The following is a 15309-nucleotide window of genomic DNA, read 5'->3' as shown; positions in this document are numbered from 1 at the left end:
ATATGACTATGCTACCCACCTTGATTTCATAGTAGTACCTAGTGGCCTAGATTAAGGCACACTTATCCAGAAGTAATTATGTCCCGACATAGTTAAATATAATAAATAAGTAACACCTTTACTTAGTTATAAGTGATAAAATATCCATCTAATGATAACACTTTACAAACAAGTAAAAGCCTTAACATCACATATGAGTAAGGAAACCACACAATGAAAGCCATACCAACTACAGACTAAAGCATCATCTAGGGCATCTAAGATTGAGAGCATAGAGCACAAGCACTGTTATATCATTGAACTAATGAGCACAAGCATGAAATGGATGGGACGAAGAAACAGGGCCAAGGTGATGAGTAGGACTCATCAAAGTAGCAACAAATCACACCCATATTAGTGTGTCTCTGAGGTAATTGCCTAGAAGGCAATAGGTTCTGAACCTAAGTTGCATAGTACAGGGAAACAAGAACGAGTATCTGAAACAGGAAGGCGTTGGACACGTGACCCCCCAAAAATTAGGACACGGAGAAATGTGATATATATATCATGAAATTAGAAAGCATTCAAGTTTTACTTTTTAGCATTATAATTTAGAATATAAATATAGATTCAAGATTCAAGAATAAATGAACATGCGCCAAGGTCCCTTGCTCAAGGCTCAAACAATGTAAGGAGAAATGAAAGGGACAACCTCTTTTATAACAAAATTTTGATGCCTAGAGGCTTCAAGAAATCTTGAAAAAAATATTAAAAGAAAGCAATTTAATATATTAAACTATCGAGTAAATGATTTAAACAAAAAATTGTGAGTCCCAAGAAAACTTGGGCCCTCATTTCTAAATTTACGCATTGAAATGCATTGTATGGTTGGCAGAAACATGTTGTACAGCGCCTGAAATGAGTTTCTACGAGGGTGAAAAGCATTTCAAAATCATGAAACGCGTTAAATCCTTGCGGAAACGTGTTCCAAGAATGTTTCCACGTGGTTTAGCATTCTTGTGCCAATACATGGACGAAACGCAAGGGGTTTGCGCGTTTTGTGCAACATAGTTATAAAATTTAAATAATGCCTCGTCCCCTAAGTTGAAATTTAAAACGAAAATGAAAGAAAGACAAAGCACTAGGGAATGCAACTAATGTTCATGAGGAACACGATTTGAGGGTATCACTCCCCTCGGCACACATGTTGAGGTAATATAATATTAAAAAATGACATTTGTTAGTGGTTGCCCTCATAAAAATTCATTGGGGTTATTTCACCTTGTTCACACTCATACATACCACCTCGTGTCATGCGAGTAAGAGACTAGCCCAGTTGTCAATTCTCTCTCTCTCTCTCTCTCTCTCTCTCTCTCTCTCTCAATATATATATATCACCCCTCAATTATTGATTTTTTCAATAATAAAGCTCACAAAAATCCTTAAACCTTTATTAATATGTTAATATGGCCTTGATTTTACTTCCCGACTTATCTTACCAATGAAAAATAAATAAAAAATGTGTAGTCCTAATTTAATTTTAAAGCAAATTCTTCGCTCACATGGACTTCTCGTGCCCTTTGGCTACTATCACGTCTTTTTCCTTCAATGGCACTTCCTCTTTAGCGATACTTCCTCTTCGGTGGCACTTTTAAATAGACAATTTATGTGGCACCCTATTGTTACACAACTTATGCCTAGACCATGTCTCGTTGGCTTCTTCAATCAAACTTAGAGCTCACACATCCACAGGAAAGACCCCCGCTGCTCTTAAAACAGAACTTATTAACCAATAAGATAATCACAAAGAATTTATTCCTTGCTAGCCAAAACAGACCTAAGTTGCTCCAAGAGATTATGTTGTAATAGGATAAAGAAAAGGAGTAGACTAGCTAAGGTGGGATCACCTCCACCGAAACTAATCAAGAGAAGAAAGGGGTCTTAAAACCCTTGGAGCCTCAACTCAAAGAAAATAGAGATATTTGAATCCAAATCAATGATGAGAAAATGATTCTATCTCTCTCTTATTTATAGATTCCTTATGGGGTCTCTTATCCTTAATTTAATGCGAGGGGTTACAAGTGTAGCCCCCAATTTGGGATTTTTGCCCCAGCTACCCCAAACTTACCCAATGTTGCCCCAAAACATTGGATAATGGGTTTCCCCCTTTATCAATGACTATAGCCTATGAGGTTGGATACGCTATTTAGTCCTCCCTTAGGCAATTAATCCATAGGAAACATTACATGCAACTCAAACAGGGACTTATTGCACTCTTGGGCAAGCACATATCATGTTAATACTATGATGTGCTCATAGACCTACCTGTGTCACAAGAAGCATGGCCGATGCGCAATGTTTGACCTTAAGCTCGTACAAATCAACCATGTGCTAATTGGTTCCCAATGTTGTGACCATTGACTGATTGGTAATGACTATGTGATTGTTATTGTAGAGATTCAAGTGAGTTGCAATACATGTTATAGCCTACAAATCTACCCAATTGAATAAAGGCTTGTGCTCCTAGATATTTGCTTTGACAAACAAAAGGGGAGCACACAATCTATTTGTGCTAACTAGAGATGGGATCCATGCGTTGGGTGAGTGAGCCACAACTACATTTCAAGCAATAGGCAAAGGCATAAGGACAAAAGTGAAAACCTACTTAATTCTCATGTCAGAAGAGTTGTTATGCACAACAAGAGGTCGTCAATTCACTCATGGGCTTAGTTATTACCATTGATGATGTCATCATGATCAATGATTGGTTGTTGCCAGTGATGCATTCACATTATTCTCCACTTTACCCTTGATCAACTTGAAGGTACGCCAAATAGCTAATTTTTTTATACTTGTCTCTTAAACCAAAAGAAGGTTATTGAAAAGGGGGAGAATTTTTTTTGGATGGCTTATTAAAATTATCTTTGAAAAGTATTTCAATATTTTCATGAGGTTTAAAAAGGAAAAAATTTTGTTGAAAAAGGGGGTTATTGGTTTAGCCCCTAGTCCCTACAGTATTCTTTTAACTAGCGTTTCACAAGGGCCCTCACACTTCATGTGCCCCACTCACAAATAATGTGTATCTTTGAAAAGCATAAAAATTTGAAGACTAAATACAATCTTCTTCTTTCTTGGGTGGATGAGAACAATAAAACAATCAAGAGCTTTCTTGACCTCAATAAGGGCCTTATTCAAGAAGTCACCAAATTAAAAAGTATTAGCTTGACGAGTTGTTCATGTTCTCTATCCTATAACTAACCCTATTAACCTTGAGTAAGCCTTCCTCTTAAGGCATCCGATCTAGCTTGAGGGTGTCCAGTTGTAAGAAAATATCAATGTAAATGAGCTTATGGTTGGGTGAAGAGTGGCTCTCCCTTCTTTAATTTCCAACCAAGCTTAAGTGACTCATATATGTGTATCTATTTCTCTAGTAATGAAATGATATTACTATTCAGTGTTTCATAAAAGCTATGTTGGGTCACTAAGTATGTTGCAATGATGAGATGGATCAATGTTTAGTTGTGCATGGTTACTATTTGTTATTTCTCATATGAATGAATTATGTATACAGTGGTATGCTTTGAGGTATGATACATGTGATAGATGTGATATGTATGGTTTTGTGAAGTAGAATATGTAAGTTGAGCTGGGCTTTTAGGCTTTTCATGTATTTTGTTAGTGTGTCGGTATTTACCAGGCTAGTTGTGGGATGGCACAATTGTGTTGTATCTCAGTTTGGTGATGAGAAGCCTTGGAGGTTTACTTGATTAGAGACCTTGGAAGGGTGTGGCAAATGCCCTGCTTTGGACAGTTTTGAAAGATAGAATAAAGATTTGTTGTTAAGGAGTCATGGGAACCTTGTTTCCTCAAGAGATAAGCCAAACTATTAGCCTTTTTGTTTGTAAGAGTTTGGGATCTGAAGTTTGAAGTTTGTAGTCCCACAAGAGTGAGAAGAATTCTCAATCAATAGGGTGAAGTGGTGGATTTGGATATGGGCCATCTATGTCTTCTTTTGTGGGTGGTGATTTTGGATGCCTTCGTAGGTTGTTGAGGATTTTTGAACCTTCAAAAGCCTTCAAGGCAAGTTTATGCCCTGTCAACATCAAAATTCAGTCCTTGAAGTAAGTTGTGGAACTCTATCAGAAGCCAGCAACCTTTATAATTTCAAGGATTAACCCTTTGGATTTTCGGGGATTGAATTTAGAAATTTAAGTATTGGAGGCTTTTAGCCTCAACCCCTGGTCACATGGGCCAATGGGTACTGTGATCAAGAGCTTAGCCACAAAGGGGGCTTAAGCACGAAGTTCATTAACCAGACCAGCCTTAAGTCATCGAAGACATGCTTAGTCCTCCTGATGGCTAATGGCCTAGTTAATAGTACCATCATTTGATAGAAGTGTGTTCATTAGTTGGCATCCATCAACTGGAATGGGAAAAGGGGCAAGGATTGTTTTCATTTCTCCCAATGGTGTGCTCTCCCAGTTATTTGATTATTTGAGCTCTCGATGGCCAGTTGATAGACATCACTTGATAGAAATGGTTTTGTCAATTCTCATGCGGCAACTGGACTGTCCAAACCTTGCAAAGTCCATTACGAGTTTTCCCAGTGGCATATTGGCCCAAATGGAGAAACTTGAAAGTGGCGGAACTCTACTCCAAAGGGACTTGTTACCCACCAAAAGTGGGTGACCCCATAGGAGAATTTTTCCTCCTAGAGTTGTCTTCAACCAACAGCCAACAACCCCTTATAACCACCAGTGTAGCCAATGTATTGTGCCATTTGACCTTTGCTCCCTGAGTTAGTCATATGTTCCCTCGCCCATCTATCAAGAGCATATGTTTGAAGTTGGGCAGTCCACAATCCTGAAGGTATGTTTTTCATTGTGCAATCAAGTGCTTATTCTTGCTTTTCCTTGGGCACTTTGGGCATGGATTATTGGGTGACTTAGAAGAAAGGTTTTGACTGTAGTTTTGTTCTCTCATCTTAAATGGGGGGTTAATCCTCAATCCTAGTCCCATGGGATCTCCCACAAAACCCTCTCCGGCACAACTGAAGCTCAGCGTTGGCCCTTTTGCCCTCTACATCAGCCCCAAGACCCTTTGCGTTAACCCTCCGAGGCAATACGCAACCTCTGGGACCCTCTGCGTCACTCCAGCAGCCTCTGCGTGGATGATGCAGTCCCTCTGTCCTTTGCATTGTCTCTACTGGGCTCTGCGTGGCCTGAACTGGTTGTTGCTCTCACTCTCCCTGCTTCTACGCTGGTCTCTCAGTACTGTCTCTGCCTCTCTGCTCAGTACTCACTGCCCCTCGTTGTTGATCACTGATTCAACTTTTCTTAGCAACCCCGCTCTAGCAAAATGAATGACTGATCACTCTGGTGCGTTCTCCAACTGACCCTCAAGCCTCTTCTTATACTTTTCTTGATGGTCCTTCAACAGCCGAGATTAAATCTCTAATCAACGGCTAAGATTAGATTTGGCTTGATCCATGACTTTTGGAACCTTCTAACCCAGTTTTATATTAATACCCATTAATATTTTATTTTTCCTAAGTTTAGACTTAGGACTCAGGAGTTCCCTTAAAAATATTAATTATTTTAATATCTCCCAAACCGAGTACAATCTGTCCAAACCATTTCTAGATCTTGGAGATCTCATGTGCTTTAGCCTCTCCACCAATTTTCATGGCTAGAGCACATCCAATGCTACCCCAAATCAACACTCCCTCTTAGCGAGGACTGTGCTCTAGTAATACTCCTCACTGAGCATCACACTGATTATCCGGCACCGATACCTGTGTTGATGCTAAGCCTTCCCTCCCAACATCCTCTGCATTGTTGCATCCTATATTGCTTCCCATGGCCCTGCCACTGCCACTGTTGCATCCGTACGGCAGCTCCCTCTGCATTTGTGTTGCTGCTGGTCCATCCTCCCAACACTACATCTGCACTGCATCCCCCTCTCGTCATGCTGCCTCGTGCTACTACATATTACTACTGCACTGCAACTCAGTTACTAAGAAGTAAGTAACTGATCCACCCAACTTGTGACATCCCTGTCAGGCTAGAAACACTCCCGACGCTGAAGCTCCCTCTGACGCTAACAAGTGTTCCCTCTACTGACCTTTGCGTTGCTGCAACAACTCCCTGCATCTCGCACCATTGCAAACCTCTTTGTGCCATCCTGCATTGTTGCAACACTCACTGCGTGCAACCTGCGGTCCTAACCATCAACTCTTCATTCGACGTAGCTCCTATGGAAGTCAGCTGGTCCCTGATCTCCTTCAATCGACAGAGGAAGTGATCTATTTGCTCCCCCTTCTGCATCTGGTATGACCTTCGTTGATTCTCGAGGAGCATCTTCCTCTGCACGGAAGTATGCTGGTACAATGTCTTCAAAATGTCCCACATCTCCTTTGTCATTTCCTTCTCGACAACATGTTGGACCACATGATCCTTGACCCCATCAAGGATGATGCACTTTGCCTTAGCCATTGCCTCCTCGTACCTATCATTTGCTACCGGGTCAACTGGGATAGCCATAGTTCTCAAGGCGAAGCCCTTGATGCAATGTTTGTCTAGAATGGACAAGATCTTGGCCTTCCAGACCACAAAGTTGGACGCTCCATCCAGCCTATCCTGATCTCTCAGCCCATTCACGGCCATCTCTCTGCTCTTCTCTGTCGACTCCTCCAAGTCTCTCTACTTCTCGTCTGGAAGTTCTCTTCTGGACTCCCTCTGAGTCTCGATTTCCCTCCTAGAAATCCTTTTGTCAACGTCAAGTTGCCCCACTCCGATCATCTGTGCAACTGCAACACTAATCCGGAATCCTTGGCTAGAAATCCGCCTCGGCAGCAACTCCCTCCACCTTGGTCTTGCCCTATTAGGTACTATTCTGACCACAGTACCCCACCAGCTTTGCTCCCACAAACTAGCCACAACTTCTTTTGCCCTAGCAACTGAAGGATTGAACCTCTTGGCCCTACGCAATCCCGGCACCGGCAAAACAGCTCCCTTTGCCAATTGCGTCAGCCCTCCTGGCCTCTGCGTGAGCTTGTTTCTGCCCTCCTCAGCCTCTACATTGGCCTCTCTCAAGCCCAGACTGATGACGCAGTCCTTCTGCGTCAACCCTTCCTCTATCGCTTTTGCAAGAATCAGCTACTGTCACTCGGGACAGTTGATTTTGCTGCAAATCCTCTGCTCAGCTAATGCCTTCAGCTCTCCTATGATCTGCAACCACGCTCTAATACCATGTTGGAATTTCTAATTCTAACCCGTTAGAAATTCTTCCTGTATTATCTGGTTTATTTCACCTACTTGTTTAATTACTTAACAAGTTATTTAGCCATATAAATACTGAAAATAAACACAAGTACAGTCTCAACATCTACAGATCATCAGCTGAAAGAAAACAAACACATAAGCGACACCGTTATTTTTGGACAAATGTCCCCGGAAAAAACCCAAAACAGGAAAACCGGTGCAACTATTCTGAGGGTTTATTATTATGCAGCATTTCCTTGAGTACAACTAGGTGCCTAACCGGCTCACCTGACAGAGAAAAATACACGGCAACAATACCTCTATATTCAGAAACAGGTATTCAAAAAACCTGTCCCACAAAACCCTCTTTGGCACAACTAAAGCTCAGCGCTGGCCCTTCTGGCCTCTGCGTCAGCCTCCTGCTGACCTGCATCAGCCCTCTGAGGCACTACGCAGCCTCTGGGACCCTCTGCGTCACTCCAGCAGCCTCTGCGCTGTCTCTATTGGACTCTACATGCCCTGAACTGGCTGCTACTCTCACTCTCCCTGCTTCTACGTTGGTCTCTCACTACTGTCTCTGCCTCTCTGCCCAGTACTCACTGCCCCTCGCTGCTAATCACTGATTCAACTTTGCTTAGCAACCCCACTCTAGCAAAATGAATGACTGATCACTCTGGTGTGTTATCCAACTGACCTTCAAGCCCCTTCTTATACTTTTCTCGTTGGTCCTTCAATGGCCGAGATTAAATCTCTAATCAACGGCTAAGATTAGATTCGGCTTGATCCATGACTTTTGGAACCTTCTAACCCAGTTTTATATTAATACCCATTAATATTTTATTTTCCTGAGTTTAGACTTAAGAACTCCATTAAAAATATTAATTATTTTAATATCTCCCAAACCGGGTACAATCTGTCCAAACCATTTATGGGTCTTGAAGATCTCATGTGCTTTAGCCTCTCCACCAATTTTCATGGCTAGAGCACATCCGATGCTACCCCAAATCAACAATTACAAAATCACTATTAGTGGAATCAGGAATGTTAAATTGGGTATATTATAAAGCTTTTGAAGGGTATTCAAGCCCCAATGCTCAAATTGTAGACAATCTTACCTTGATTGTTGCAAGCTTTGCTTTTAGCACTAGATTGAGATGATTCCCAAGATGTTGTGGTAGCATAACATGAGTGTAGAGACTAGGTGAGATTTGTAAACACCATGTTATTGGATTGCATGGAAGGATATGGCAAACAGTAATTGCACATTCTACCAGCAAGGGGTTTTATTTTTATGGCAGTCAGTGTAGACGAAATCATGTGAAAGCCTCCAATGCTGGCTCTCAGGATGTTTCCTCAAATTTAACCACGAAATGGCAAATAAAGTCTACGACTTCAGCAGTTTCCCACTAGACAGCATCATAAATCTCTGTTTTCTGAAGATGGCAATGTTGATCGATTGGTGACATTTTAAATGAATATGAGAATGCTTGGAAGAAGAAAATGACACAAGAAGAGATGATGATTCAGAAACAAGCAAGGGTATTGTTAACTATGGTATTGCAGAGGACTGAATGTTTATGTGCTATGGTTACAAGCAGTTTAGAGATAAAAGAGTTGGATAGAGCTACTGTTCGTCTATCTTGTGAGTGGTGATAAAATCTCTACTAATGACAGCTTCAAGCTTTTGTAGTCTGGTCATAATGGTGAACCTTCAAGCTTAGATTGTCCACAGATAATATGGCAACAAAAATCATCTCTAATGAAGACAATCTGGAGCATATGCAGGTTGATAATGACTGATGATGATTTTTAAGTCTTCAGCAGGCTTTGGAAGAGACTTGCTACTTATCAACGGTTCCCTCTCATCCTCAAGATAGCTCATTCATTGGGAGAATATGAGGTGGCGTTGTGTTCAACAATCATATGAGGTTCTTAAACTACCCAATAATCTCTGGAGTGTATATTCGTTGATTTATCTCTTCCAAGGCACCGCAAAAAGAGCAGCCAGTTTTATCTTTGCAAAGCTTCTAGCCTCTGTTGGTTATGGACTGCAATATCTTTGTTATTATAATAATTTGATTATGAAGCAGAGTGGAATGGTCTTGCCTGCATGGCCTGATGTCTGGCTGGAAATTTTGTTCGTGGATCATTACTTGGGTTCAAGTTTGTTTTCTTTTGGGGTTTCTTTATGGGATTAATATTGGCAAGTGAAAGTGATGATTGCACTATGAAGCTTTGGAGCATAAATCAGGGAGGAAGTGTGTCTGTAATCAGGACAAGGCAAATGTTTGTTGTGTGCAATTTCAACCTGATTCTGGCCATCAAATTGCACTAGGCTCTGCAGATTATAACTTATATTATCATGATATTCAAAAGAAAAACACCTTGGTACATTTTGGCAAGTCACAGTATATTTGTGAGCTACATGTAATTTCATGATTCAGCTTCACTTGTTTCTAATTCCACAGACAACACTATTAAGATCTGGGATTTAGCAACAATGGCAGAATACTCGAAAAACCTGTCCAGACATTTATTTGGCATACTAATGCAAAAAATTAATTAAAAATATTAATTATTTTAATAAAATACAATCCGGGTGGAATTTCACCAAACGATTTCTGGGTTCTTTAGAACTTATGTGCCTTAGCCTCTCCACCAATTTTCAAGGCTAGAGCACTTCTGATGCTACCAAAAACTAACATAGAGTGTCTTGGCATTGCTCCCTCACTAGGAACAACAACTAGTATTTTAGTACTTTGCAGTGTTTATCAACTTGAACATGCCTAACCTAGTGGTTGACAGATTTGAGACATTTGCAGATATATTTCTGAATATTTAAGTTCAGCCTTGAGGCCAAGAGTTATATGTGATAAATCCATAACCTCATTGAAGTGAGGTAGAAATTTCAAATTCAATAGATTTTCAGAATTTCTACACAAGTTACAACTAACTTTCTTCACTTTTTATTTCTTGTTTTGCAAAAGGCCTTGTAATATAAGCTAGTATAAATACCAGACACTACAATTGCAATTACATCTTTCAATGCATCATTCATATCTACATACTGAGTCCTGACAATCTTACAATCGAGTTCAACTTCAAATAATAATATCAAACTCATAAAACTATGAGCATCTAGGATTGGTTTAAACCCAATTATGGGATGCGGAGAACAGAATTTTCTAAGTCCTAATCTAATAAATGATCTTCATGAAAAAGATATATTTATTTTACATCAGATTGTGGATCTAACACTACAAATGTTTGGCAGCAGAGTTGGACATTGGCAGTCTATTGATATAGGTGGAGAACGGATAAGTACTTGGCAGATCTACCTGAATCACCTGAGAAGAGTTCATGTAAGAATAAGGGATTCTAATGAGGCTAAAATTAAATTTATGGGCACGTACATTGCAAAAGTTAGGTTATGAAGCTTTATTGGTCCCAGCTGATCAAGAAGAGGCATGGTGGTGGACTAAAATTTGGAACACAAAGGCACCTAAGAAGGTGGGAATCTTACAAAGGCTCACCCTCAGAAACAAGGTCCTAACATGGGATAGCTTACAGAAAAGCGGTAAACAGGGACCCAACATCTATATGTTATGTATGAGGGATGTGGAAACAATTTCACGTCTCGCTATCCATTGTCCATATGCACAACACATATGGAAAAACCTAGAAAAAATCGACTTGAATAGCCAATGTCTGTAGAGGTTCAACGATGACGGAAAGTCCTAGAGCCCGGATTCAAAAAATAGGAATTAAAAGTTTTCAGTCCAATTCCACGTCTCACTATATGGGGTATCTGGCTAGCACATAATGCCCAGATCTTTGAATGGAAACCAGTTCCTACTTTCCAGGTTTACAATCAGGCCTGTTGGCTCTTTCATTGTTGCAAATCAAGTCCTAAGATAAGATATCCAACGCAAATGGGTGACATATATGTTGATTAAATCCTCTCCTTGGGGATTCTTCAATGGTGCTAGACAAGGCCAAGAAAAGTTTAGCAGTGCAAGAGGTGTTCAGTTCGTATCCAATAAGCACTTCATTAGATTCAAGTCTGGCGTGGGTATTGGGACAAACTATTATGCTGAAATGATGGCCCTTCGTCTTCTTTTGGAGATAGTCGTGGGAAAAGGAGTGAGTTTGGAGATATATGGGATTCTTCCTTGGTTATTCAATGGATGAAAGAGAAGACACAGATTCACTGTGTTCCGCTGGAAGATTTAGTAAATCAGTTAAAAGAGGCATCGCACATGTTTGAGACAATATCATTCGCTCATGTAATCATGAACACAATATGTTGGCTGATGCTCTCTCCAAACAAAGTTAACATGTTGAAGCTGGATCAACTGTTTTGGAAGACTCTATATCTGGAACCTTGATACAGTCAAGGTCTTCTATCTTTTGATTTGATGTCTAATTTTTATGAGTCGTTCTCACTGTCTTTTATTTTATTATTATAATATGTAATGCGTATATCTCAGGACTGCTATGAGATTTATATTATGAGGCCTATTTTGGGAGGAGGAAAGTTTCTAGAGTAGACAGTAAGGTGGGATTTTTGTGATATTTTTTGATCCACATGTATTCAGGGGAAAAGACTAGTTTTTTACTTTCATCTACTTTTGTACTTGTGCTTAAAGCACATTAGGAATGTGATTTTCATTCTTTCTTTTGAATAGGAATTACAATTTTTTCCATGGGGAGATTTTAAAAAGAGAAAACCTATGAGCATCTATTAGAACTTTAGCATTCAGTGTTTTCTGGAAACTCAGGCAACAACTGGGTCGCTTCCACTTGGTACTGGCAAATCTATCACCATGCCCGCTTTGTAATTATTAGAATATATAGTAGCATTCGCTATGCTGTAAATATATCATAGCATTCAAAATTCCTCATTGTATTATCTGAAAACAGTGTTGTTATGAACAGTGGAAACAGAAAGAAGAGCAAAGACTACGTAGAAAAGCTTCAGACCTAACCAAAATGGGTTCCCATGGGCCATTAAAAAATAACTATTATAGCAGATAACGTCAGTTAGTGGAAATATGTGTTTCTATTCAACCATAACTATTATAGCAGATAACGTCAGTTAGTGGAAATATGTGTTTCTATTCAACCACATATCAATTATAGACAAACAAAAAATCCAGAGACCATCAACATTCTTGACGAATACTACAAACTAATTCCACTTTGTTTGTCTCAAAAATAGGTTCCAAAATGAAATGCTAATTTAAATCGAGCCCTTAATACAACATGACAGTTCATAACTTGAATACCTGAAAAGGTGCCTCTTTCTCTTGTTGATTTTCAACAATCACATTTATTAGTCTGGTCCAATACGAAAAAAACGTTGTTACATGGGAACCCCTCCCTAGAGGTGGGAAACCCGTTCCAATGGTTCCCGCACTCCCGGAAGCTTTGGAACTGTATGGGAACGTTCCCTTTTCAGTAGGAGCTGCAATGGGAGCTTGGGAAAGTTCCGGGAGCTTTGAAGACTTTTTTTTTGGAGTTCCCGTGTTCCCTGGAGTTGGGGAATACAAAGCATGTAGACAAATAAGTTGAACTGCCCACAAAACATAAGCCTTTGTTGAAACCTTCGCGGGAAGAAAGGCCAAAGACATCCTTAGCACTCTCACTTCAGTGTTTCGGCACTTGGGATCTAATAAGGTCAGCCAGACGACCAGAATCCCCGGAGATAGGTGAAGTTGGGTTGTTGTAAAGACCCAACCCCATGAATGGAGTTATTTCAACAAAGCAAAGGCAACACCTTCAAGCGGCTACTTTATACGGAAAAGGCAGTATCAAACCCTTGGCCAGTTATCACCTAGGCTTCTCTACATTAATCGATTTAGTTCAATGTAGCTATATCTTAAAAGAGTGTATGTTGGGCTGCGGTTCAACAGCAAGTTGGGGCGATTGCAGTGAATGCGCTAATGTGCTAATGGATGAGGACATAAGTGCAATTCTGATGATTTTGATGGAATGGATACCACTTAGTTGTCATAGCTCCTAACCAAAAGTAACCTGATTGTAAAGCAGACATTGTATGGAGTTTCAGGGGATGAGGACTAACCTACCCGTAAATAAAACTACATAATTGGAGACAAAAACTGATTTCACAAAGAGAACTAGACCATTTCTTAAAAAATTACCCAGAAAACGCTACATTTTACTACTTTCCACTGTCCTTAAAAGAAAAATCCGCATGTTCATAGGCCTACAAACATAGATTGGAAAAGTAGGCAATAGGCAATGAAGACGAAATTTGAAATTCTGAGAAACAAACTACAAAAAACTACGGAACAGCAAATCAAATTTTGATGAGTAGTCGTCACATTCAACACTCCACCGGGTTGTAAGGGTTCAAATCTTATTATGAATAGACTAGGCCTCCAAGAGAATGACATAATAGGATAAAAGCAGCGGTGACAAAATTCAGGAGAACATGGCCCAGCGAAATTTTCGAAATTTCAAAAACCAAAAAGCCAATAATCCATGAGGAGTTAGAGATAAATGAAAACGGCTGACCTTTGATCGAACAGAGAAGCGTTTTCTTGGTTGCCCTGGAAAAAGGCTCTGTTCAACCCTGACGTTGCTATGGAGTAAATGCTTCGCATGGGGCACCTTAGTCGCCGGGAGCTGCTGCTTCTGTTTGAATGGATTGTCTGCAAAACATTTGCAAAATTCTGAAATGATATTCAAAGTTACAGCAGCAGAGAGCTAAATAAGTAGGGATAAGAAACCAGCCTGGCTGCGAAACTAGGAGATTGCGCGTCCCAGTGAATGCGGAGGATGGAGCTACCGCCATGATCACTGTTATGTTTGTTTTAGCAGGTGGAAGGCTCTGGCGGCTATGGCGTTTCAGTAGATAAGATATCTATATGGTACGGCCAGAAAGCATGGGCGATCGTTTATTTTTCATGTCATGTTCATAAACGTTACAAAATATTTATGGTTAACCAATTTTTATCTCATATCCTTTTTAATGTTTTTAGTTACCAAAAAGGTGGTAGGTTAATTTATTTTTTTAATGGGAAATGTAATTTAATAATGCATAATTAAAGATATAGATATATGTTTAGAGTGACGTGTTTTGTTTAATATATGTGGAGGGTTATAAAATTATTTATATTAGTTGTGGGGCTTTTAAAAAGGAAAAATTATATTCTTTCACCTCATTTCCTAATATTGTTTACTTTACTTTTAATAGAGATTTTAAAATAGAACTTAGGTTAAAAAAAATAATAATAATAATTGGAAAAAAATATAAATATTTAGGTTGGACTTGGAGTATGCCTTAAAATTGTTTTTGTTTGGTTAAGAACTTTTTTTTCGGACCTAAGGAAATAGATTAGACCCCAGAGGCATCTCCAGGAGTAAAAGTTTGCAAATTTTGTCCCCTTACACACCACTAAAGGGTTATTCTAGGTGGTGTGATTGTCCTTAAATAAGAGTTATGAGTCAACCTGCATTCCCAGATAGCATGAGTGATGGTAAGGAAATAGGTTAGACCCGAGAGGCATCTCTAGGAGTGAAAGTTTTGCCCCCTTACAAACCACTAAAGGGTTATTCTAGGTGGTGTGGTTTAGTCACTCATAAAGAAGAAAGATTAACTTGTCATTGGAAATGACAAATCAAAGAGATTAAAGGAAAAGACTAACTATTAAACACCATTGCATAATTTTGAATAAGTGCAAATACCAAAATCCAAAAGTAAAGCTTTGAGAGCATATTTGCTAGAACATTATGCCCCTTGTAATAGTGAAGGATCCAAAAGTAAAGCTTTGAGAGTATATCTGCTAGAACATTATGCCCCTTTTAATAGTGAAGGATCTGAAGATCGTCAAATTATTGTTGTAATTGTCCGTTCTTCCTTTTCCATGATTCCAACTGAAGGATTCTAAGATCCACCTTTCCATTGAGCTAGTCCACTATTATTCCAATCAGTTTAAAAACTTTCACTTGCTTCCTCAAAGTTAACCTCAAAACACACCACAAAGTAATAAACTCAACAACAATGTTTATACCACTTCCAATGCTCAACTTACATTTTAGA

At 39.6% G+C, this 15309-nt stretch overlaps 1 protein-coding gene across 1 annotated transcript in view; it reads right to left on the bottom strand.

Annotated features, from left to right (window-relative positions):
• The window catches only part of LOC149229441 (DnaJ/Hsp40 cysteine-rich domain superfamily protein), a 94647-nt gene extending 80456 nt beyond the window's left edge, over positions 1-14191 (bottom strand). Inside the window, exons 1-2 of the mRNA XM_089378643.1 lie at positions 14001-14191; positions 13782-13918 (exon numbers count right to left, since the gene is read on the bottom strand). Of these exons, the coding sequence (XP_089234769.1) occupies positions 13782-13918; positions 14001-14061 (198 nt within the window). The 5' untranslated portion in view covers positions 14062-14191. The remainder of the gene's footprint in view (positions 1-13781; positions 13919-14000) is intronic.
• Positions 14192-15309: the final 1118 nt, after the last annotated feature.

The sequence above is a fragment of the Pinus tabuliformis genome, chromosome J (genome assembly GCF_031772625.1).
Source record: "Pinus tabuliformis cultivar Carrire ecotype Pingquan chromosome J, CPIR1, whole genome shotgun sequence".
Classification (NCBI taxonomy): Eukaryota; Viridiplantae; Streptophyta; class Pinopsida; order Pinales; family Pinaceae; genus Pinus; species Pinus tabuliformis.
This window is presented reverse-complemented; position numbering and strand designations above follow the sequence as displayed.